Here is a 22,576-nt window from a genome sequence, read left to right on the forward strand (position 1 = left end):
TATCCAGGGGCATAGCAGCGTTAATAGAACGACTGCGCGTACTGAAACTAATGGCTCCTGACGGCTTGCCCGCTGCTCTACTTTCGTTGGACAGCAGTTCAGTAGCGAAATGTTGCAGAGCAGATTTTACCAAGTCTTTGGAAGAAACTGCGTTGCCTCCAGATTGTAACATTGCCCATGTAGTGTACATTAACAAAGCCGGACCTTGATGTTGCGTTTATAATTGTCACCCTGTCTCGTCGACAAGTGTTATTCGTAAGGCTCTTGAACATTTTCTTTGACTATCAAGCGTTTAAATACATTCCAGCTTTTATCGTCTCATCAATATGGATTTCGTTGTTGTTTTTCTTGCATAAACCAGCTTACTGAACAAACTCATGGCGTTGAATCTGCTTTACACAACGGTTGCTCTGTTGATTGCGCAATTATGAATTTGTATAAGGCGTTCGACGTCAACCCCCTTTTCTATGCTGGAAAATTTAACGTGGTAAAGCATAAGGCGCACTCCTATTTAACCGTTGAAGGAATACTTAAGTTTGAGAGGCCAGGGTGTTGTAGTATGCGGTGAACGCTCGCATGACGTGAATGGGACGTTAGGTGTCCGTCTAGGGTCAGCTTTGGATTCATTATTGGTTTTCGTTTCTATCAATGACATCTGTGTTGGTGTTTACTCCTATGTGCGCTTAACTGCAGCTGACTGCAGAATTTACAGAATTATTAACAATGTAAGCGACTATGGAATACTATAGCAATGCTTAGACGATCTTGCTGAGTCGTGTAATAAGTGGACAATGTCTATTACCTTCACGAATACGGTCTTTATGAAAAAGAGACCCTCACGAGTTCATATACACATTTAATGAAGTAGTCCATTTATCGGCTTTTGAGCGTAAATGCCTTGGTATTATATTCACGCCAACTTAGTCTTGGCCTTTTCATTTTAGTATCGTTAAACATAAGACTTCCAGGGTTTTGGGTTTGTTGCACCGCAATGCGAAGTTATTTTCCTTAAAAACTAAGGGGATATTTTTAAACACTTCGTTCGATACTGGTGTATACGTGCACGTTATGCAGCCTTCGGCGAAATTCGATGCTGGCAGGCTTTAATAAAGCGCAAAAGTTGGGTGTTCGATTGTTTTTGAAATTTCAAACGTATGTTCAGTCTATCAAGTAAAAATGCGTCTTTGGGTTGGCCCTCACATCAAGACCGAAGGTGGACATTGAGAAAAATATTTTTTTCACAGTATAGTCCACTCAAAAACACGCATATACACAAATAAGTGTCTAAATAGGTATCTTTTCATACGACATATCTCAGCGTGTTAGATCGTGCCATTATAACTCAAGGGGCACATTTTTTTCCCTACGTAGATGAATGCGAAAGCATTGCGGCCACCGCGCGATGCTTTTCACTTTCAGCCTCACGTCTTATAACCAGTGGCGCCACTGGCGGAGTCACGTGACTGAAGCGGCCACGTCAGCAGAAGCGCGGCGACGTCCGCTGGCACAACTGGCGGGGTCACGTGAATCGAGCGGCCACATGAGTAGAAGCGCGGTGGCGTCACGTGATCAACGGTGTTAGCCACAAGGTGCGCACAGAGCACCTGGATTCGAGTGCTTTAATTAACTCTACCTTAACTCACTGAGCCTCAACTTCGCCTGAATTTTCACCAAAGGTCGCGGGTTCAACTCCCACCAAAGGTTGAGGGTTGGACTTCGACCAAAGGCGGGTTCGAGTGCCTTAGGGACCTTTATTTTTATTACCTTGGCCTTAATTAACTTTACCTTGATTAGCCCCAAAGGTCGTGCGTTCGAGTTCCTTAACTATATCTTGATTAACACTGTCTTAATTACCTTCGCCATAATTAGCACCAAAGTTCGTGGGTTCGACTGACAGCAGTGGTCGTGAGTACGAGTACCTTAATTAGCTGCTCCTTAAATAGTGCGAAAGGTCATGGGTTTGAATTCGTCCAAAGGTTGAGGGTGCGTACACTTTTTGGACCATCATGTGGTCAAGAGAACGCCGACAATGCTGGATTTTCCGCCTCATGAGCTACGTATTGCGTATGCCGTTTTTGGCGCTGTGGAAGGGAAAGTTACAGTCATTTAAGCATACGCTAACGCGAAAGCGTGCGCGCACATGGGACATTCACTGCATTACTTGTCATTTTCATCAGTTTCTTTGCAAGAGCTGTCTAAGGCTTCCACCTTAATTACTAAAACATTCCATTGATATTAACTTTCAAGCAGCACTACTGCTTCATCAGCACCGTTGTACGCAAGGGCCTGGAGGTGTCTGCAAGATATACTACTGCCGTAACATCAGTCTCTATTGAGAGGACGTGCTATGGATCACTCTGATTTATCACATATAGTACACGAGCATCATTTAAAAAAAAGCTAAAACTGATTTCGCGTCAAAGAGTGGGTCTTCGCCAAGAAACAGTGCCGAGTGTAATGTAATAGGCCGTCTGTATGCTAGAGAAAAAGTGCCTTTGATTTGACCTTCTACTTCGCCACATTCCGCCAAGTTATGTGGACGGTCAGCGTCTCGCCAAATTTCCCGCAGACCGGAGCATCACCGCTGGTGAACAGAAAACAATGCGTTTCATACGTGTGGCTTATTGGAAGTCGACAGAAAAGGACTTCAGTTCGTCGCGCTTTTTTAATGGTGGCCAAATTTCTGTTGGGATATTATTAGGCGGAGCTTGCTAGAGGATTTTTCCTACCACAAGCTCAGCCAAAAGCACGTCAGTTTGTTGCATAGGAACGATTTCAGTTTTATGGAAGGGACAGAAACGGAGGGGTTGTTTAATTTTATCCTATAGACGTAGCCAGTTTATCGGCAAACATTTCTTCAATGCCCAGGAGCCCGCCCTATTACGGCATGCGGTCCCGATGCTTAAGCGTTGCATAATCCGAGCAAAGCTCAGTGATTGCAGCATTGTTATGTTTATGATGATGATGAATTTGTTTGTTTATGGCGCAAGGGCCAATTATGACCAAAGAGCGCCAGGACAGTGTTGATGGGTTTGCAGTGGTTAGATGAATTCCGTGAGTGATTGTGACGTAGCTGTAAAGGGCCTAAAAGCAATCTCTGTAAAGTGTATAAAAGCTATATGTAATAAAAATTGTGGCAATGACCAGTGAGAACTAAGAACACAAAAGATACATTGTGATAGAATGATGATATTTAAAAGTACATGAAGGTAAACGTTTGCAAGAAGCACAACTGCCTAAGAGAGCCCATGGAACGGAAGTGCCTGAAGGCATGTGCTATACAAAAATATATTATCGCAGCGGCATCCTCTGGAGAGAGGATGTGCTACAAATTCGTAGGGCTAACAACATGGAAGACAACATCCTTTAGGAAATTTAGGACTGCTCTGGTGTCAAACAACGGTTCTTTACCAAGAAACATTACAGGATGAAGGGGGATGTGCTGCCGGTATGCTAGCGGAAAGTGTTTCTTTCTCTCTGTTTCGGCTTCCCGACACTCCAGGAGGGCGTGGAGGACGGTGAGCCTTTCACCGCATCTACCGCAGGATGGTGTTTCATCTCCAGTTAGCAGAAAACTCTGTGTGGCATATGTGTGTCCTATGCTAAGATGACAGAATAGGGCATCTGTTCGTCGTGTTTTTGTTGCGGAGGGCCAATAACCCTGTTTGCTTTAATCAAGTTAAGCTTATTATTTGTTTCAGCATCCCATAAGCGCTGCCAGTGGCTTCTGAGTTTCTTTCGGATGATAGGCTTTAGGTCTAAGGCAGGTAGTGCAGTGGCAGAATGTATATCTTGTGAAGCTATTGATGTGGCAATTTGGTCAGCCAGCATATTACCCTCAATGCCCCTGTGTCCAGGTACCCAGCATATTATAACTTGCCGCTGATACATGTACGGTGTGCAAATGTCGGAATAACGCTCGGTAAGTACAGGGTTTCGATGATTGCGGAGGAACATTAGTGCTTTTACGACGCTTAGAGAGTCCGTGTATTTAATGGCTTTGTGCAACTTTGCTTTCTTGACTTAACAGCACATAGAATGGCATAAGCTTCCGCAGTGAATATGCTTGTTTCCGGATGCAGTCCGTCGGACTGGGAGAAGGATGGTCCGATGGCAGCATAAAACACGCCGGCATGCGACTTAGAAGCGTCAGTGTAAAATTCTATGCACGAGTACTTAGATTGAAGTTCCAAGAAATGCATTCGAATATGTGCCTCTGGGGCGTGTTTCGTCACCTCTACAAATGATATATCGCATTCTATGGGCTTCCACTGCCATAACGGCAATAGCTTAGCTGGGGCCATCAGGTTTTGCTGTAGACTTTCATGACATACTAAATTCCTATGCCTGTTCTAATCTGATATCACTGCCAACCAGGGTCACAGTAGATACTGCCACGTGTCTTGATGTGTGTGTTACCAACATAGATGATGCAAATGTTACGGCTGGGTTCTCAGATATGACATCAGCGATCATTTACCAGTGTTCTGCTTGGGCTTTCCTTCCGAGAAAATTGTTTTTCCTCAAGAAAAAATTTTGTATCGAGCAATAACTAATGAAACCTTGATGACGTTTCATATCTATATAGCAGAAGAGAACTGGGATGATGTGTTCAAGCAACGCAACGCCACTCTGGCTTACCAGGTCTTTTTGATGAAATTTCAGCATTGCTACGATTTGGCCTTTCCACTCCGAGAAAGTGCCCAGAAAAGTAAACGGATTAGAAAACCATGGGTTACTAGGGAGCTGCACATAAGAATAAAAGAGAAAAACCGAAAATTTCAACAGTTTCTTAAAACCCGAGATCCATGCGTACTGAATGAATTCAAACAACTGAGAAACAAATTGAACTCAGGATCTAAAATACGCAAAGTCCAATTATTTCCAAACTAAATTCCAGGACGTTCAAAATGACGGCAAAAAGACACGGGAGCTACTAAACAACATATTAGCAAGAAATCAAGCTGACTGTGGTGTGAAGGAAATCTGCATTGACAATGTGCTTCTAACTGGGAACCATTTAGTAGAAGCAATGAATCGGCATTTCGTCAAAGTAGGTGTTTATTCAGGACGGCATGGCACTTCCAGTGACTGCGTACATATAAATAGCTTGATGGAGTCAATCATGCTTGCCCCTACAAAGTCTCATGAAATTGAAAAAATAATAGGAAATATAAAAAACCAAGTCGCTTGTGGAGACGACGGGATAAAGGTTTTGCCTATTAAGCATGTGGTATGCTTGATAAGCCCCATATTATCGCATATAATAAATCAGATGCTTCTTAGCGGAGATTTTCCAGACGATTTGAAGATCGCAAAAGTTACACCTGTCTACAAAGGCGGTGGTGAGACCAACATTAATAATTATAGGCCCATTTCAGTTCTGACAGTGTTTTCAAAGGTATTTGAATACGTCATCAATCACAGGCTAAGCGGTTTCTTTAATAAACACCGAGTAATAACAGAAGCTCAGTACGGCGTTCAAGCAAACAAATCAGCAGAGATTGCTCTCGTTGACATAAAGGATAAAATAATTGGAAATATAGAAAAAAAATTGCTCACTCTTTCTTATTTATAGATTTCAGCAAAGCCTTCGACACTGTTCAACATAACATATTGTTAAGAAAATTAGAAAAATATGGTATTAGAGGAGTAGCAATAAAACTAATCCGGAGTTAGCTAGAGAAACGTTATCAATATGTACGTGTTAACCATTGGTCCTCCAGCAAACTCGAAGTACAACAGGGCGTTCCCCAGGGCTCTATTCTGGGACCCCTACTTTTTCTTATCTATATAAATGATATTATAGCAATACATGGATCCCCACAATTAATAATGTATGCAGACGATACTAATGTCTTTTTCACCGGAGAAACCATGCAATGTTTAGAGACGTCTGTTAACGACTACTTATTACAGTTATCTGCATGGCTTCAAAGAAATCGCTTGAGTCTAAATATAAATAAAACAAAGTACGTCATATTTAAGCCAATTAATAAACATGACTGCTACCCGGTTAACATTAGATTTGAAGGACGCTTGCTGGAACAGGTTACTGAAAAAAAGTTTTTAGGTGTCTCGTTTAACCACAACCTCTCATGGAATACTCACGTTATTGAACTAAAATCAAGCCTTTCTCGCACCATTGGGTGCATTTACAAAGTACAACATCTAATACCCAAACGTTTAAAACAGGCACTATACTATTCACTGGTTTACTCTAGAATGAGCTATGGAATCTTGACTTGGGGAACAACAACAGCTGCTAAATAATACAAACTTAATGTATTACAAAAGCAAATTTTGCGCATACTGGAAAATTTTAAAGGCAACAAGCAGTTATTGAGAACACAGCCGTTATTTACCAAATATAACATGTTGAAGGCTCATCAGTATGGATCAATAAATACAAGTTACATATTTCCGCAGTGCCCAGCTCAAGTTCATACAGTACCCGAAACCCAAAACGAGAAATGCCGCAAGTTAGAACCAACTATGGAAGGCAAGCATTATCTTTTCAAATAACCAATGCTCTAAACAGAAGAGATATGCAAGTCGACTTTAATAAAAATGTACATACATTTAAGAAATACTGTAGCAAGTTTCTTGTGAACAGTGACATTATGTTTTCATTATTGTAAATTACTTCACAAAGTGCGCTTTGTTCTCCCTTGCCATGCTCCTCTCAGCTACTGCAATTTTGATACACGGCTGTGAAATTGTGCTCGGTTTTTGTGATGAGTGCCATGGCTATGAATGATGTTGTTGAACGTGCTGGCTGATAACTGAATTGCTGTGTTCTGTATTTACGTTGCATACATTATGTTGCGTATGCAAATATTTTGTAACAATTATTTGCTGACTTCATATTCGAGCAGTGACTAGAATCCCTTTTTAATATTGCCCACTGTCTGAACCTATGACGTCTGTCTGACTGAACTTTGTTGCTGTATTTTGTCTGTATATATTGTGCAAGGGGGCCGGGGCCCTTGTCAGGCGCTCTGTCGCCTTTAGCCTCGGCCCCCTCTTAGACTGTGTCTGAGGAAGCAATAAAGAAAGAAAGAAAGAAAGAAAGAAAGAAAGAATTGGGGCTTGCATATTCTCAGCAAGCTTTCTAAAGCGCAGAGAGAATGGTTGTGTAGCTGCAGGTCGATTATTAAAGAGCATTGGAGATGCCACGTCGTTAATGCTTGCATAAGAGGGATGGTCGCAGTTTGCGTTCACTTTTAGAAAGTACATGAAACTGGAGTATGACCTCTGAAGATGAAGCGACCACTCATTAGCTTCAACGCAGAGACTTTCTATAGGACTTGTCCTGAAGGCACCGGTCGCCAAGCGGATATCTAAGTGGTGAACAGGGTCAAGCATCTACAAATAACTTGGGCTGGCGGATTGATATACTATGGCCCCATAATCTAACCGTGCGCGTATAAGACTTTTGTACAGGTTCATCAGATACTTCCTGTCGCTGCCCCATGTTGTATGTGATAAAAGTTTAAGAAGGGAAATTGTTCTTAGACATTTCTGTTTTAGGTGTTTTAAGTGTGGAATGAAGGTCAGTTTTGAATCTAATATGATTCCTAAAAATTTGTGTTGTTTGACAACTGGTATGTGATGTCCATTTAGTTCTACACTGGGATCTGCAAATAACCCTCTTTTTCGTTGAAAAGGACACATGAGCTTGTAAGAGGATTCAGATTAAAGCCGTTTTCCTCTGCCCATTTACAAACTTTGTTCAAGCCAAGCTGGACATGTCGCTCACAAATAGAAAGATTACATGACTTGAAACCTAATTGTACGTCATCTACGTATACCGAATAAAACATGCTTTGCGGTATAGATAAGCGCAAGGAATTCATTTTGATTATAAAAAGGGTACAGCTTAATACCCCTCCTTGCGGCAGACCAGTTCCTTGCGTAAATGGCCTGGATAGAGCGTTGCCAACCCTAACGCGAAATGTACGGTTTGATAGGTAACTTTCATTTACATTAAGCATATTCCCGCGAATACCCATTTATGAGAGGTCTTGCAAAATTCCATATCTCCAAGTCGTGCCACATGCCTTTTCCATGTCTAAGAAAACAGAAAGAAAAAACTGCTTATGGATAGAGGCGTCGCGAATGCCTGCCTCAATGCGCACGAGCTGGTCAGTAGTCGACCTACCCTCTCTGAAGCCGAATTGATAAGGGTCAAGCATTTTGTTCGATTCAAGGAAATGTAAAAGACGACGATTTATCATTTTCTCGAAGAGTTTGCATAAGCAACTTGTGAGTGCTATTGGACGGTAACTTGAAACGTCGGACGGGTCCTTGCCTTGTTTCAAGATCGGTACTACGATAGCTTCTTTCCATGAGGATGGGAGGTATCCAGCAGCCCAACGGGAGTTAAAAAGTGCCAGACGTGTCATCTGTGTATCAGTGTGTAGGTTTTTAATCATGTCATACATGATTCTGTCAACTCCAGGTGCAGAGTTCATACATGAGCACAACGCAGCTCTAAGCTCGACAATATTGAAAGGACAGTTGTGCGGTAGATTAGGTCTGCATTTACGGTTTATTGACCTAAGTTCTGCTATTTGCTTATATTTAAGGAATGTTTGTGAATGGTTTATGGAACTTGATACACGCGCAAAATGTAATCCAAGGGCATCGGCCTGGTTTTCCAAGGTATTTCCTCGCTCATCAGTCAAAGGTAATGGGTTGATCTGCTGCCCTTTTAGCCTTCTCAGCCCATCCCATACTTTAGCCTCCTGGGTAAAGGAATTGATGCCTGAAAGAAACCTCTCCCACGAGCCTGCCGTCTCGTGCGCCATCCTTGGGGCTTGATATGTTTAAATGCAGTGCAATTTTCCGCCGTAGGATATTGGCGCAATCTGCCCCATGCCTTATTTTGTCTTTTTCGTGCATCTCTGCAGTCTTCATTCCACCAAGGAACACGTTTCTTAGATGAGTGACCGTTTGTTTGTGGAATGAACGTTTCAGCTGCATCAATAATAAAAGCGGTAATATATGCTACAGCATCATCTATGCTAAAATCGCGTATAAATTCTTGTGATAAGTAAGTACATTCCTTAAAACGCTTCCAATCAGCGGAGTCAAGTTTCCAGCAATGTACCTGCGGACGATTGTCGGGTCGTGTTAGTAAGTTTAAAGTTATAGGAAAGTGATCACTCCCAAACGGATTTTCTATGACATTCTATTCTAAGTAGGAAAAAGTATGGATGATCCAAGCCGGTCTCTACAGTTCTGTGAACTGTGGCCAAACCTTTGGCGCTAGAAGCATCTAAGAGGATTCGGTACGTACGGCCTGACACGGAGCTTGATGTACCCGGCCTCAATTGAGTCGGGCAGGACACTCGAACCGAAGGTAATTATCAACTGTTTGGTTTGGATTTATTTGCCATCTCGCCTCATCTTAATTCTTTTGACATTTATAACATTCTGTTCACTGAAGCCCTCCAAGAGTTCAGCTTTAGTGAGCTCCAGCAAATCATCGTCCGAGACAACGCCACGGGTGGTATTCATCGTGCGGTGCGGGGTTACTACTACTTGGGTCTCCCCAAATGATACTACTTTAGACAGTTTCTCAAATTGCTTGTGATCGCGGAGCTCGAAAAGGAGGCCACCGCCAGCCATCCTCGACGCCTTATATCCTGGACCAAAATCTTCGGTAAGAGACTTCGATGCAAGGAACGGTGACATTGTTCGCACTGGTTTAGCTGGTTTTTCTGAATGGATCACGTGGAAACGAGGAAAATTGTGGACTTGGCGTCCGAAAAACTGAAAGACCTCTTCGGTGCACCCTCGTTTCTGAGGGCGATCAGGGAGTTAAGCACAAGCATTTTCGATAAGTACAGTTGTGTTTTCGGCCGCGATGCCAACCACCCACCATGGAGCCCAACAGGGGGACGTGACAGAAGTTTCTGCTAGAGAAACCCTGCCAACGCCAGCCGTACATCCCTTCTATAACCAAATACAGCATAACCAAGGCTGGCTAGCCACACAAGGTTAACCCTCGCCGCCGGGAAACTAGGAAGTGAGCAGAAGTGATAAGAATACAGACAAGATGAAAAAGGCGAGAGAGAAAGACGAAGATTGGAAAGGAAGAAAGGAAAAGGCGACTGCCGATTTACCCGGGTGGGTCAGTCCTGGGGTGCCGCCTACGTGAAGCAGAGGCCAAAGAGGTGTGTTGCCTCCGCCGGGGGGCCTTAAAGGTACGAACACCCGGCATCGGCTCAACCCCCAGGATCCCCTTTTCCCCGGACACGGCTAAGCCGCGCACGGCTACACGCGGGAGGGTCCAACCCTCGTGTGCTCGGGTACGTGGTGTCGCAACACACCAAACGCCCGCTGACGCACACGCCCCTGCGGGGATTGTTATGTTTATGTAGCACCAATAGAGCTTTAGCGGCGCTTAAAGAGTCAGCATACATAAATTTCTCCCGAAGCTGGATATTATCGATGCACTTTACTACCGAAAACAGTGCATCGGCCTTAGCTGTGAAAATCCCTTTTTCTGGGTGCAGAGCAACGGATTAAGGGAACGATTGGCCTGCCGCTGCATGAGATACACGGACATGCGACTTTCATGCGTCCATGTAAAATTCTGGGCATGAACCCGCCGCGATGGCTTAGCGGCTAGGTCTTGCGCTGCTAGGCACGAGGTCGTGGGATCAAATCCCGGCCGCGGTGACCGTATTTCGATGGGGGCGAAATGCAAAACAGCCCGTTTCCAGTGCGTTGGGGGTACGTTAAAGATTCCGTGGTGGTTAAAATTACTCTGGAATCCACCACTATGGCGTGCCTTATAATTAAATTGTTGGTTTGGCATGCAAAACACCAGAATGAAATTCTGGGCATGAATATTTGGCCTAAAGTTCTGGGAAATGCGTTCGTACTTTGTGTCGGGGGCATACTTTGTAACTTCTACGAAAGACATGTCCCAATCCATGAGCTGCCACTGCCATGACGGCGAGGCTTCAATGGGTGATGTTCAAGGAGCAGGACACCTATTTCGTCACTAAGGTACCTGACGCACAGAGAGAAGGGCTCTGTCACTGAAGATCGCATGGGGAACAGGGTGGCACTTGCCATATCGTTTATGGTGGAATAAGTGGGATGATGATCGTTGACATCTACATTGTGAAAATACATGAAACGAGAGTATGACTGCTGAATATGGAGGGACCATTCATTAGATTCTACGTAGAGACATTCTACAGGACTTGTACGGAAGACAGCAGTCGCCAAGTCACCACCTACATGGTGAACAATGTCCAGCACATTCAAGGGCCTTCCAGTGGCTGATTGATACACTATGACGACCAATTATAAATAGGTATACATCAGATTTTGTACAGGTTCTTGAGGCACTTCCTGTCATTGCACCACCATTGTGTGCGATAACATTTCTAGAACGTTCCATGCTTCTGGGTATTCGTTACTAACGTACTTAAGGTATTAAATAAACGGTTACTTTTGCGTTAGTGTGATGCCTAAATTTCTTGGTGTTCAGCGTTCACACGTAAGTGTTATCCATACAGCTCAATATCAGGATCTGAGATCAGGCCTTATCTGTGCGTTATGCACATAAGTGGAATAAAACATACTTCATGAAATGGATGATCGTAAAGAATTTATTTTTACAATAAAAACAGTACAAATAAGCACTCCACCTTGTGTTACCCCAGTTTCTTGAATAAGTGGCCTGGAAGGAGCATTGCCCACTCTGAGAGAAACGTGCTGTGCATTAAGGAACTTCCTATTATGTCAAGCACGTTGCTTCGGATAGCACTTATGGAAGGCTCAGCAAAATTCCCAAGTGCTAGGTGGCGTCATAAGCCTCTTGCATATCAAAGGAAAGAAAATGTGTTTGTGAATGAAAGCGTCACGAGTGTGTGCCTCAATTCGTACGAGATGATCAGTTGTGGCAATGCCCTCTCTAAAACCATATTGATATGGGTCAAGCAATTTGTTTGATTCTAGGAAGTAAAATAGCCGCTTATTGGTAATATTTGCAAATACCTTACAAAGACAGCTCGTTAGCACTATGGGCCGGTAACTTGCCACAGAGGATGGACATTTCTCCTGTTTCAACATAGGGACTACAATAGCTTAATTCTATGCCAACGGAATGTAAACTGTTGCCCAGATTTCATACAAAATCGATAACTGTGTTACAATCATTTATTATGCTGCTGTGCACCCGCGACACCGCATGAGAGAGGCCACGACAACAGCGTCTCTGACGTCACGGCTGACCACATGATGCGGGGAGCCTATATTGTCACGGCATTGGCTGAATAAAATGGGCGGCTCTATCACCTGAAGGCACGGCGTCGTTACTACGTTCTTGGAGACACAGCTTCTCATCGCGAACTATGTACGTGTCAGGTTGAAAATGCTTTAATATGGCGTACATAATTCTATCAGCTCCCGATGGAGATCTCTCACAGATAGTCAAGAAGGCTCTGAAATTGGCTACACCAAAGGCAATGTTGTATAGTTCATTTCCACTACACATGCGATTCATTACCTTAATTGCTGCAATCTTCTTGTGCTTTAGAAAAGCCCAGGAGTAATGCATTGAACTGGACACGCACTCAATCTTTTGTCCAACGGTATAGGCCTGCTCTTCAAAGCTATTGCATTGATCATCGTCCAAAGGAAGAAAACTACCTATCTATTAATTGTTCTGGGATCTATTAATTTTTAAATGGGATTGTTCAACTAACCAGCTTCTTGAATCGCACCGAAGATCCCGCATAGAGTATTATGTACGCTAAAATTACCAACCAGTATGTAAGGCTCAGCAGCTCATTTATAACTTCCTGAATTTTTGAAGTTTGAAGTTTGAAGTTTATTTATTGATTTCTTTCTGTACATCAACAGAAATCGAAGCAAAAGCAAAAGGCTATACAGCCTGACAGAGGCTTTTGCTCCGAGATACAGTTCAGCAAGCAGTCATATGCCAACATAAGATAATCATTGAACAATCTAAATTGTCTCTAGACATAAAAAAACAAGAAAACCATATCACAGAGTAAAGAAAACAAGCAGATCGACATACATAAATTGTGACAAGCAGCAAAAAAAAAAAGAAACAATGTGTGCTGAGAAATAAAACATGCAGTGTACATTGAGTAAGATAAAAAAGCCAATACATATGGAGGTTATAATCAACGCTTGTTCTATGGAGTCGGTAATTATAGGTCCTATGTATAGACAAAGAAATCTAACTAATTTTTCAAACAATAAGAGTCGAAGTGTAATTGCCTCAAACGGCGTTTGGAGTTCTGAAGTCCGACAAGCTAAAATTATATCGAGTATGATGCTACACTTCCTGAGACAGCGTTAGATTTGGCTGAGTCTTTGCGAAAAAATAGAGAGATAGGGACTTTTTTAAATATGGAAAGGAAGAAATAAGTGCTGCTCCGTAATTGACAATCACTGGAGGCTACCTCAACAGCGCTTCACGGGGAAGGGGTGTGGGGAGAAAAAGACGGAAGAGACAGAGAGATTGGAAGAGCGTAGCATGTCATAAAAAAAGGTGAAGCAAATGTGGTGCTCAAAGCCGCGCTCTCAAGTTCGGGGTTGGATAGAAGTCAAGCAGTGCAGAAAGTGCGCGCTTGACAGTCGACGTGGGAGCCACAGGGAAAAGCAGTGAATGTACCGTGTTTGAAAGCAGTCCAAGCAGACGAAAGGATGTAAACAAATCCGCCTTCTCAGCACTGAAAGCAGGGCACTGGAGGGGGAGATGTTCCAGTGTTTCCAATTCGGAGCAGCTGCTGCACATGGGGCTGCGACTTCCCCTGAGTCTGTGGAGCTTAGCAGCTTGTTGGTGACAGCCGACGCGCAGGCGAAGCGAGAGAGGGGCCGACACGAGGGAGCAGACGGGCCGCGTGCCTGCCGCAACGCAAGGGTCCGGGTGCTGCACGCAGAGGCTGCGCAGAATGGTTCTTGTGACCACGTCGAAGCCGATCACCAGAGTGGTGAGGGAGAAGCGCTCGGCGTGAGCCTCCGTGGCGAGAAAATCGGCCGCCTCGTTGCCAGGTAAGTCGATGTGCGCGGGTACCCACTGAAAAGACAAGTCGCAGCCTTGCTTGACGAGATAGTGGAGTTTGGAACTGACCCGCTGACCAATGGAAACACCGAGGTAATCCCTGGTGAGCATACTGAGTTCCACGCGCGATTCCGAGAGGATCGCAGCAGAACCGACGTCATTTTGTTGCAGTAGCAGGTCAGCTGCGAGGTCGATCGCAGTGAGCTCGGCCATCATTGACGACGACGCGAACCGAACGCGGCACTGGTGCGTCGCCGAAATGCCCGGTGCCCTGTAAGCCGCCGCACCAGAGCCGCCACTCGACACCGAGCCATCGCGTAAACGATCAGGCGGTCGCCCAGGCGCTCGTGGAGAAGCGCAGCCGTCTCCTTTCGCATGGCACAAACAGCTATTGGGCGCTTGGAGATAACACCTGGCAAAGTGATGTTAACACTGAGCAGCGTGAAGTCGTGCCGCAAATGCGGCAGAGGGAGAAGTTGCAGTGACGAAGCATTGAACTTGGTAAACTCGGTAGCACTCTCGCCCATGCCGGAGCCTTCGAGAGTGGGGAGGCGACACACGAGACAATGACTTCGTGGCGAACGGTAGAGGCGCTCGATGTGGTTCAGTGCCTGCTTTCGAAAACGAAGTGACGGCGGCCACTCTCCCGCTTCGGTGAGAGTTGGTCCCACTTCCAAAGAACGAGGAAGCCCATGGAGCTGAAGAACTACGGTGCGGTGTTCGAAATCGATGGAGATGCCGAGTACGTTCAATTGAAGTATTTGCGTGTCCTAATTGAAGGTGTTGTCTACTGCGTGCAGGGTTTGTCTTTTTTGACACCTTCAAGTGGGCTGCGCCCTTCCTTTGGCGTCTGCGACGCAGATTCACTGGCCGATGTGTCCACCGAGGAACTGGATGCTTGTTTGTCGGCTACATTCCCTGATGTTTCCGGCCTTTCTGCACGAACAGAGGCCCCAAAGCCCGCACGCCCAGATGCCTTGAGGCACTGCATTTGTGGCGGCGTGCGTGTTGTCCCACTGTACGTGCTCCGAACGGCCGCCACTGGATGGATGTATGGATGCTATGAGCACACTCTTTGAAATGGGACACGCTCAAGATAGCTGTAACCTTCCTTAGCCGTCTACGACACAAGTGTAGTGGGCGGTGTGTCCATCCCCGAGGGACTGGATGCCTGGAAGTTGGCTACATACGCTGGTGTTCCCAGCCTTTCCGCGCCACACAGGCCCCAGAACCCGCATGCTAAGAGGCGTTCAGGCACTTCGTTCGCGGGGGCGAGCCTGTTAGTCTACTGTATGGGGTCTGAACCATAGAGTTTCTCACTATAACACCTAGAGGGAAATCTGGCGCCACCGTCTATGGGGGTTTCTTAAGGGGGCACCGTGCCGTCATGGGAATGACGGTATATGTGTCTGCGAGGCTCGTGTTGGCTAGTGTTGTAAGAGGCTTCGTCTAAAACGTGGATATGGCTACACAAATAACGCGTTCTCAAAGTAAAATCTTCATAAAATGTTTCCATTCACGCATATTACATCTTTACTCACCTACAATGCATGACGACGGGAAGAAAAGCAAGAACAGACGACAAACTGTTTCAAAGCGAGCGCGAACCTTGTCGTCTGTCCTCCAACTTTAGCGGCCCGCTGATACTTTTTACGTATCATATAATCGTACGAGCAATAACAAGTTCTTATAGTTAAACAAAACATGTTTTTGCGTAATAATAAAACCAAAACAGCTTTTCACGTGCTGTTTTAGTAGAAAATGAATCGTTGTGACAGACGGAACGGTGCTAGCCAAGCGCGTCTTCAAGGTGTCCTGTCTCTCCAAGAACGATGCCAATCCGAAGTCACAATATACCGGCATTCCCATGCATACCACAGCGCAGCAGCGCCAGATTTCCCTCCAGGTAATGTAGTGAGAAACTCTATGGTCTGAACAGTCGCTAGTGGATGGATGGATGAATGGATGGATAGATGGATGGATGGATCGATGGATGGATGGATGGATGGGTGGACTCCATGAGGGCACTCCTTTAAATGGGGCAGAGGGCCACTGTGTCCCCGCACCTTGATATGCCACCGTGGCAAAGCTGGATTCTTGCGACGAGGAGATACGTCTGCATGCCTCTTTTGTGGAGATGGGCTTTTCGGAGTCCAATGCAACAAGGTCTTGTTCTTTTTCCAAGATGTAAATAACCGGAAGTACGTTGCACGGTCTCCTTGAAAGTTTGCACAATAAGGTGTATTGGCACAGTTGTCGGAAGGGTGATCTTGGGAACTACATCTTGTGCAGGCCAGTCTTCCTAGGCAGCTCTGCGACTCATGGTCAAACCATTAAGAATTGAAGCATCAGCGAAGGTTGGGGATGTATAGCCTTATGCAGATTCTTCTGTGTCGTGTTCGAGAGTTTGAGGACTGGCGTAGGGTCTGTATCCTAGGATAGTAGGGTCTGCATCTTAGGATAGGTAAAGCGCAAATAAAGCACGGGCGGCGAAGAGAACAAGGACGTGGAGCGCGTTACTTCCAACTGAAATTATTACATGAGAAAACCCGTATAAGTGCACTCACCATTCATAGTACAGCGACAGCGCATGTATAACAAAACAGTGTATGTCTGGATTGTTGACTAACACCGTTGTTCATCGAGGCGATGCGCGAACTGCACATTGACGGATAAAAATCACGCCCACATGGAAAACAACGCGGCGACATCAATATCGAAGCGAATAAAGAAATGCATGATCCATTCCAGTATGAAGGTGGATGACCGGCGAAGCTGTTTAGCGCACGACACAGAGGTGACCTAGAATATTGAACAAAGAAACGAACATATTTATTGCCCCAATCTGTGTTCATCGTGGCGATATAGGTACGCACATACGTTCGGGTATCATTTCTGTAATTTAATCTGTCCGTCACGTAAGACAATGAATAGCTCATACCACCTTAAGCAATGACTCATACCCTCGTAAGCGCGGCCTCCCCATTACGATGACATGAGAGAAGTGAAATTTTACACTGGAATGATGAGCGGCAACGGAGCCAGCTGGGGAAAAAGACGATGACGACGACGAACGCGTGAACAGTGGCACTAGCGCGGTTGGCACTGAGAAATGTGTAATAGACGTTTTTGAAAAAGTTGTACAAAACATTTTTTCAAAAACATATCTTCTTAACCTTGTACCTAGGACCTCTTTGGGTCCCACGTGTGACAGGCGTAGTTGAGGGGCGTGTTACAGGTCACCGAGCCCACAGGGGTACGATGTGCCATTGAGCATGGACCCTTTCTTCACAAGCACCAGGATCGGCCCACATGACAATTTGTTTTGCTCGAGATCTGGCCGGCACACAATATTTTCGAGATACTAGCCATAGGCAACTTCGCTGTAAAGAGAATTGCTTCGGAAGGGGGTTGATCAAAAGCTGCACTACAAGACTAAGGTTTTTTGGCTTGGTTTGGTACCCATGGATATGGCTGAGTCCGCTACATGCGATCGGCTATAAACCGCGCGGGTAAGTGATGTAGTGCACCAGCTTCCTTAATTGTCTTTTCCCTTGCCTTTCTTTCTCCTTCCTAGACTTTTTGCACATACATGCCCTGCTGTTTTGGCGCCTGGTTTTTTTACACTGTTTTACCAGCTGTTTTAGCTTTCATTCCCCGGGGAAGCATTTTAGCCTTTTATGGCGCTAGTTTATTTTTATATAATTTTTTCCATTATCTCTTTAAACCTTTTCAACAATCTCCCTTTTCGATCTACTATTTCTTTTTGTTGTTTTCAGCTTTTGTTTTATATTCTTGTCACGAAGTAGTTTACCAAGTGGGCGTGGTTTTTATCTGAGAGCGTGAGCCTCGCGCATCACCTCGATGGGCAACGGTGTTGGACAATAATCCAGATATCGAATGTTCTTGCGCAATAAATTAAGCTGGAAGTATCGCTCTGTAGGACCTCGTTCTTTTTGCTGTCTGTGCTTTATAGGCACTTTACCTGCCTTAATATGTAATGTAGGCAAAGGTCACATTTTTCGTGGGACTTCCTGTGCTGAACTTGCTCTTCGCACATCGATGACATCCTGGTTTTTCCAACCTTCACAAAGTTCAGTTCAGCTAAGCTCTAGTAGGTCTTTCTCGGGTTTGACACGTCGGACAGCGTTTAGGGAATTATGCTGCGCTACTGTTGCAGGGGCTATCTTCGAACGTCACAAGTTTGTAGAGTTCTTCGCACTGAAGCTTGGGGTGCCTCTAGGAGTAGGTCACCGCTTGAAATCTTGATTACCTTGTAGGCTCGTCCTATAGTGTCTGTTAAAATATGGCGGCGAGAAATGGTGAGAGAGTTCTTACAGCCGTGTCGGGTTACTTGCTATGTATCACATGGAATCTTGGAAAGCTTTCTTTGATATGGCAAGGAAACGAACGTTTCACCAGTGCGTCCCCTGTTGAGCGAGAACGATGAGCTGGCGCCGGGAAAGAAGTTGAAGCCATGAAGGTTTATGTTTGTTCGGCAGCGATGGCAGCCACTAACCACTAATGCTACTAATGCCTCTCAAAATAGAAGTGTGTGGGCCAACTGTACATCGTCACTGAAACCCACTCTAACATACCCAAGGTTGGATAGATCACACCACAGTAACGCTTGCCACTGCAAATTTGAGCCGAAAAACGGAGACAGGAAAAATAAGAAACAACAAATGGCATGGAAAGGGACAGGCAAAGGTGATTGCCGGTGTCGCCAAGGTAGGTCAATCCGAAGGTACCGTCTATGCGAAGCTGAGGCCAAAGAGGTGTGCTACCTCCGCCGAGGGGCCATTCAAACACCCGGAATCGGTTCAACCCCAGGGACCCCTTTTTCCACGGACACGGCTACATGCGCATGAGTCCGACCCCCATGTGCACGATTTGGTGGCGTCACAACACACCAAATACCTGAAGACGCAGATGTCGGCTCGGTGGCTGTGCTTCAGCGCAGGCCACTAATCCGCTCTATTTCGCCATGCAGGTGCACGGTTTCATCACCGGACTTCTTCTATTGCCCGCAATTCTGGCCTTTCCCCAAGCCACAGCCATCCCAGAAATCCAGCCCAGCACACCCGGCGCGGGCCCCTTGCCTGCTCCCGCCACGACCGATTCATCGTGTAAAACAGCGCCATCGCTACCTTCTTTGGATCCTCATTCACCATGGAACGCACCATCGTCAGCAACATCGTCCCCTACGTCAGCTATAAAGCCGGCCCTGTCATCCCCCGCGCTCTGTGGGCTCGGTGGCTGTGCTTCAGCGCAGGCCACTAATCCGCTCTATTTCGCCATGCAGGTGCACGGTTTCATCACCGGACTTCTTCTATTGCCCGCAATTCTGGCCTTTCCCCAAGCCACAGCCATCCCAGAAATCCAGCCCAGCACACCCGGCGCGGGCCCCTTGCCTGCTCCCGCCACGACCGATTCATCGTGTAAAACAGCGCCATCGCTACCTTCTTTGGATCCTCATTCACCATGGAACGCACCATCGTCAGCAACATCGTCCCCTACGTCAGCTATAAAGCCGGCCCTGTCATCCCCCGCGCTCTGTGGGCTCGGTGGCTGTGCTTCAGCGCAGGCCACTAATCCGCTCTATTTCGCCATGCAGGTGCACGGTTTCATCACCGGACTTCTTCTATTGCCCGCAATTCTGGCCTTTCCCCAAGCCACAGCCATCCCAGAAATCCAGCCCAGCACACCCGGCGCGGGCCCCTTGCCTGCTCCCGCCACGACCGATTCATCGTGTAAAACAGCGCCATCGCTACCTTCTTTGGATCCTCATTCACCATGGAACGCACCATCGTCAGCAACATCGTCCCCTACGTCAGCTATAAAGCCGGCCCTGTCATCCCCCGCGCTCTGTGGGCTCGGTGGCTGTGCTTCAGCGCAGGCCACTAATCCGCTCTATTTCGCCATGCAGGTCAGTAGGACGTATCATTCTTTCGGGAAAAAATCCAGTAACTACTTCCTAATACAGCTACCGAGCCCATGGTGCTGCGCTACAATTGCTATTGAATGTGTTCATGTCATACGGTCTTTGTTGCTTTTGTCGGGTGATGTAGAAACTAACCCTGGCCCTCCCGGTATTGAAGACGTAATGTCTGAATTAGGAAAGCTAGCTTCTGGCCAGTCAAAACTTATTACCGAAGTACTAGACCTAAAAAGCAAGTTACTAACAACAGACAAAACCCTATCGGATTTAAGTAAACGCATGACTGACTTAGAAAGGCATTACAAAGCCATTTCAACACTACGAAGTGACCTTGATACCATAAGAATAGATGCCACCCAAATGGCAGGTCAGATCGCACGCCTTGCTACCCAGATGGATGATAACGAAAACAGGTCACGCCGTAATAATCTAATATTTTATAACATCTCCGATCCTAACCCGAAAGAAACATTTGCAGAATCTGAAAAAATCGTCATCCGCCACTGCACTGAACACTTGAACTTCGTCATTGATCCCAACCAAATTGACCGTGCGCATCGCCTTGGACGCCATACAGAAGGCCGCGCTCGGCCACTTATAGTAAAATTTAATCATTTCAAAACTAAAGAGTCTCTACTTTCTAATGGCCCTAAATTTAAGGGAAGCAATTTCAGCGTCGGAGAAGATTTCCCTCAACCCATCAGAATTGCTCGTAAAAACCTTATTGCTTTCGCTAAATCGCAATCCACGTCCTATTCTCTCCGCTTCAAAACATTACATATAGGTACCAAACGATACGTGTTTGACCATTCCACAGAGTCTGTTAAGGAAATATCGTAGCAATTGCCCAGTCATCAACATGTGCCTTCCCATCCTCGGCCCGCCCCGCGATCAAACTTGTTCCTTTCCGCTATTTTCACTAACATACGGAGCTTCATGCCAAAACGTGACATTATTTCTAATCTGGTTTCGTCATCTTGCAGTAACCTTCTAATATTAACGGAAACATGGCTTACAGGAGACGTAACGGACAGCGAAGTGCTCGCTGAACTACCGAATTTTCAACTGTTCCGAAACGATCGCAAGGGCACGAGGGGGGGAGGGGTACTCGTCGCCGTAGACCAAAATATATCATGTACATCTGTTAACACTATGTCCGATCTTGAAATCCTATGGCTTAAATTCCATGCCGCACCCTATTCAATTTTACTTGGCGTTTGCTATAAGCCCCCTCATAGTACTCCAGACTTCTCTTTCAAACTGAATAACATCTTAAGTGAAATAACCACCAAACACCCCAACATGCATGTAATTCTATTTGGAGACTTTAATTTTCCTAATATCGATTGGTCAAGCCGGCCTGCACCAACGGCTACATCAAGGGAATCGAACGAGTTCCTTGAAGTATGCCTCAACTTTAACTTATCGCAAGTGCTCACAGAACCAACCCGTGTCACCAATAGCTGCCAAAATATTCTAGACCTTGTCTTAACAAGTAATCCTGAGAACGTGTCATCCATCGCGTATCTTCCCGAAATCAGTGACCATAAAGTCATTGATGTCGACTTCGTAATTAAACCCGTTTTCACCCCGACTGTTAAAAAGACTATTCGCTTGTATGAAAAGGGCAATTATGAAGCAATTAATCATGAACTAACGCAATTTTACCCCAGTTTTGCAAGTGCCTCTCCTTGTCATACCATGGGTGAAAATTGGCAAATTTTCAAAGAGAAACTAAACAATTTAGTTGCCAAATACATTCCCCAAATTAGCATTCATTCCAATTCAGCACAACCCTGGTTCAATAAAGCACTGAAGCGATTAGAAAACAAGAAAAAACGTCTCTTCCGAGCAGCTAAGTCCCGTAACACCCCTGACGCATGGAAAAAATACAAAGCCGCTGAAACTGCCTATCTGGAAGCCATACTTCATGCCAAACGCTCATTCTTTTATTCTGATGTGCCAAACATGCTTAAGAACGACCCAAAAAAATTCTGGCAAATCTTAAGCCCACACGACACGCGAACTATTACCTTATCAAATGAATCAGGTGATTCCCTAACCGACGCTGAATGCGCTCACTTGTTTAACACAACCTTTGCATCAGTGTTTACTCAAGAAACTGAAATGTCATTTTCTATTCATCATGCGAACTTTCAATGTACCATGCCACCTATTACATTTTTTCCATCCGGCATTACATCCCGCATAGACAATATCAAACTTTCATCGGCAGCTGGTGTGGACGACATTACGTCTAAACTTCTAAAAAACACTAAACATATTTGTGCAGCATATCTCTGTCTTCTATTTACACAGTCAGTTTCAACAGGCGTGCTGCCTCCAGATTGGAAGCACGGAAAGGTCGTTCCAGTTCACAAATCGGGCAACAAACAGTCCCCATTAAATTATCGCCCCATCTCATTAACCAGTGTACCCTGCAAAATCCTTGAACATATCATCTACACACATATCATGGACTTCCTTGATGCCAACCATTTTTTTCATCCTGCGCAGCATGGCTTCAGGAAAGGTTTTTCCTGCGAAACACAACTAGCTATGTTCGTTCACGA

The 22,576-nt window shown here is 45.4% G+C and overlaps 2 protein-coding genes across 2 annotated transcripts in view; one reads left to right on the plus strand and one right to left on the minus strand.

Annotated features, from left to right (window-relative positions):
• Positions 1 to 22,576, minus strand: part of LOC142566832 (nose resistant to fluoxetine protein 6-like) — a 339,215-nt gene that overhangs the window by 282,979 nt on the left and 33,660 nt on the right. The gene's annotated exons all lie outside the window — the stretch shown is intronic.
• On the plus strand, positions 19,123 to 21,329 carry LOC142566615 (uncharacterized). Its single transcript, XM_075677455.1, has one exon. The coding sequence runs from the start codon at positions 19,362 to 19,364 to the stop codon at positions 20,841 to 20,843; it is 1,482 nt and encodes a 493-aa protein (XP_075533570.1). The 5' UTR covers positions 19,123 to 19,361; the 3' UTR covers positions 20,844 to 21,329.

This window comes from Dermacentor variabilis, unplaced genomic scaffold (genome assembly GCF_050947875.1).
Source record: "Dermacentor variabilis isolate Ectoservices unplaced genomic scaffold, ASM5094787v1 scaffold_13, whole genome shotgun sequence".
Taxonomy (NCBI): Eukaryota; Metazoa; Arthropoda; class Arachnida; order Ixodida; family Ixodidae; genus Dermacentor; species Dermacentor variabilis.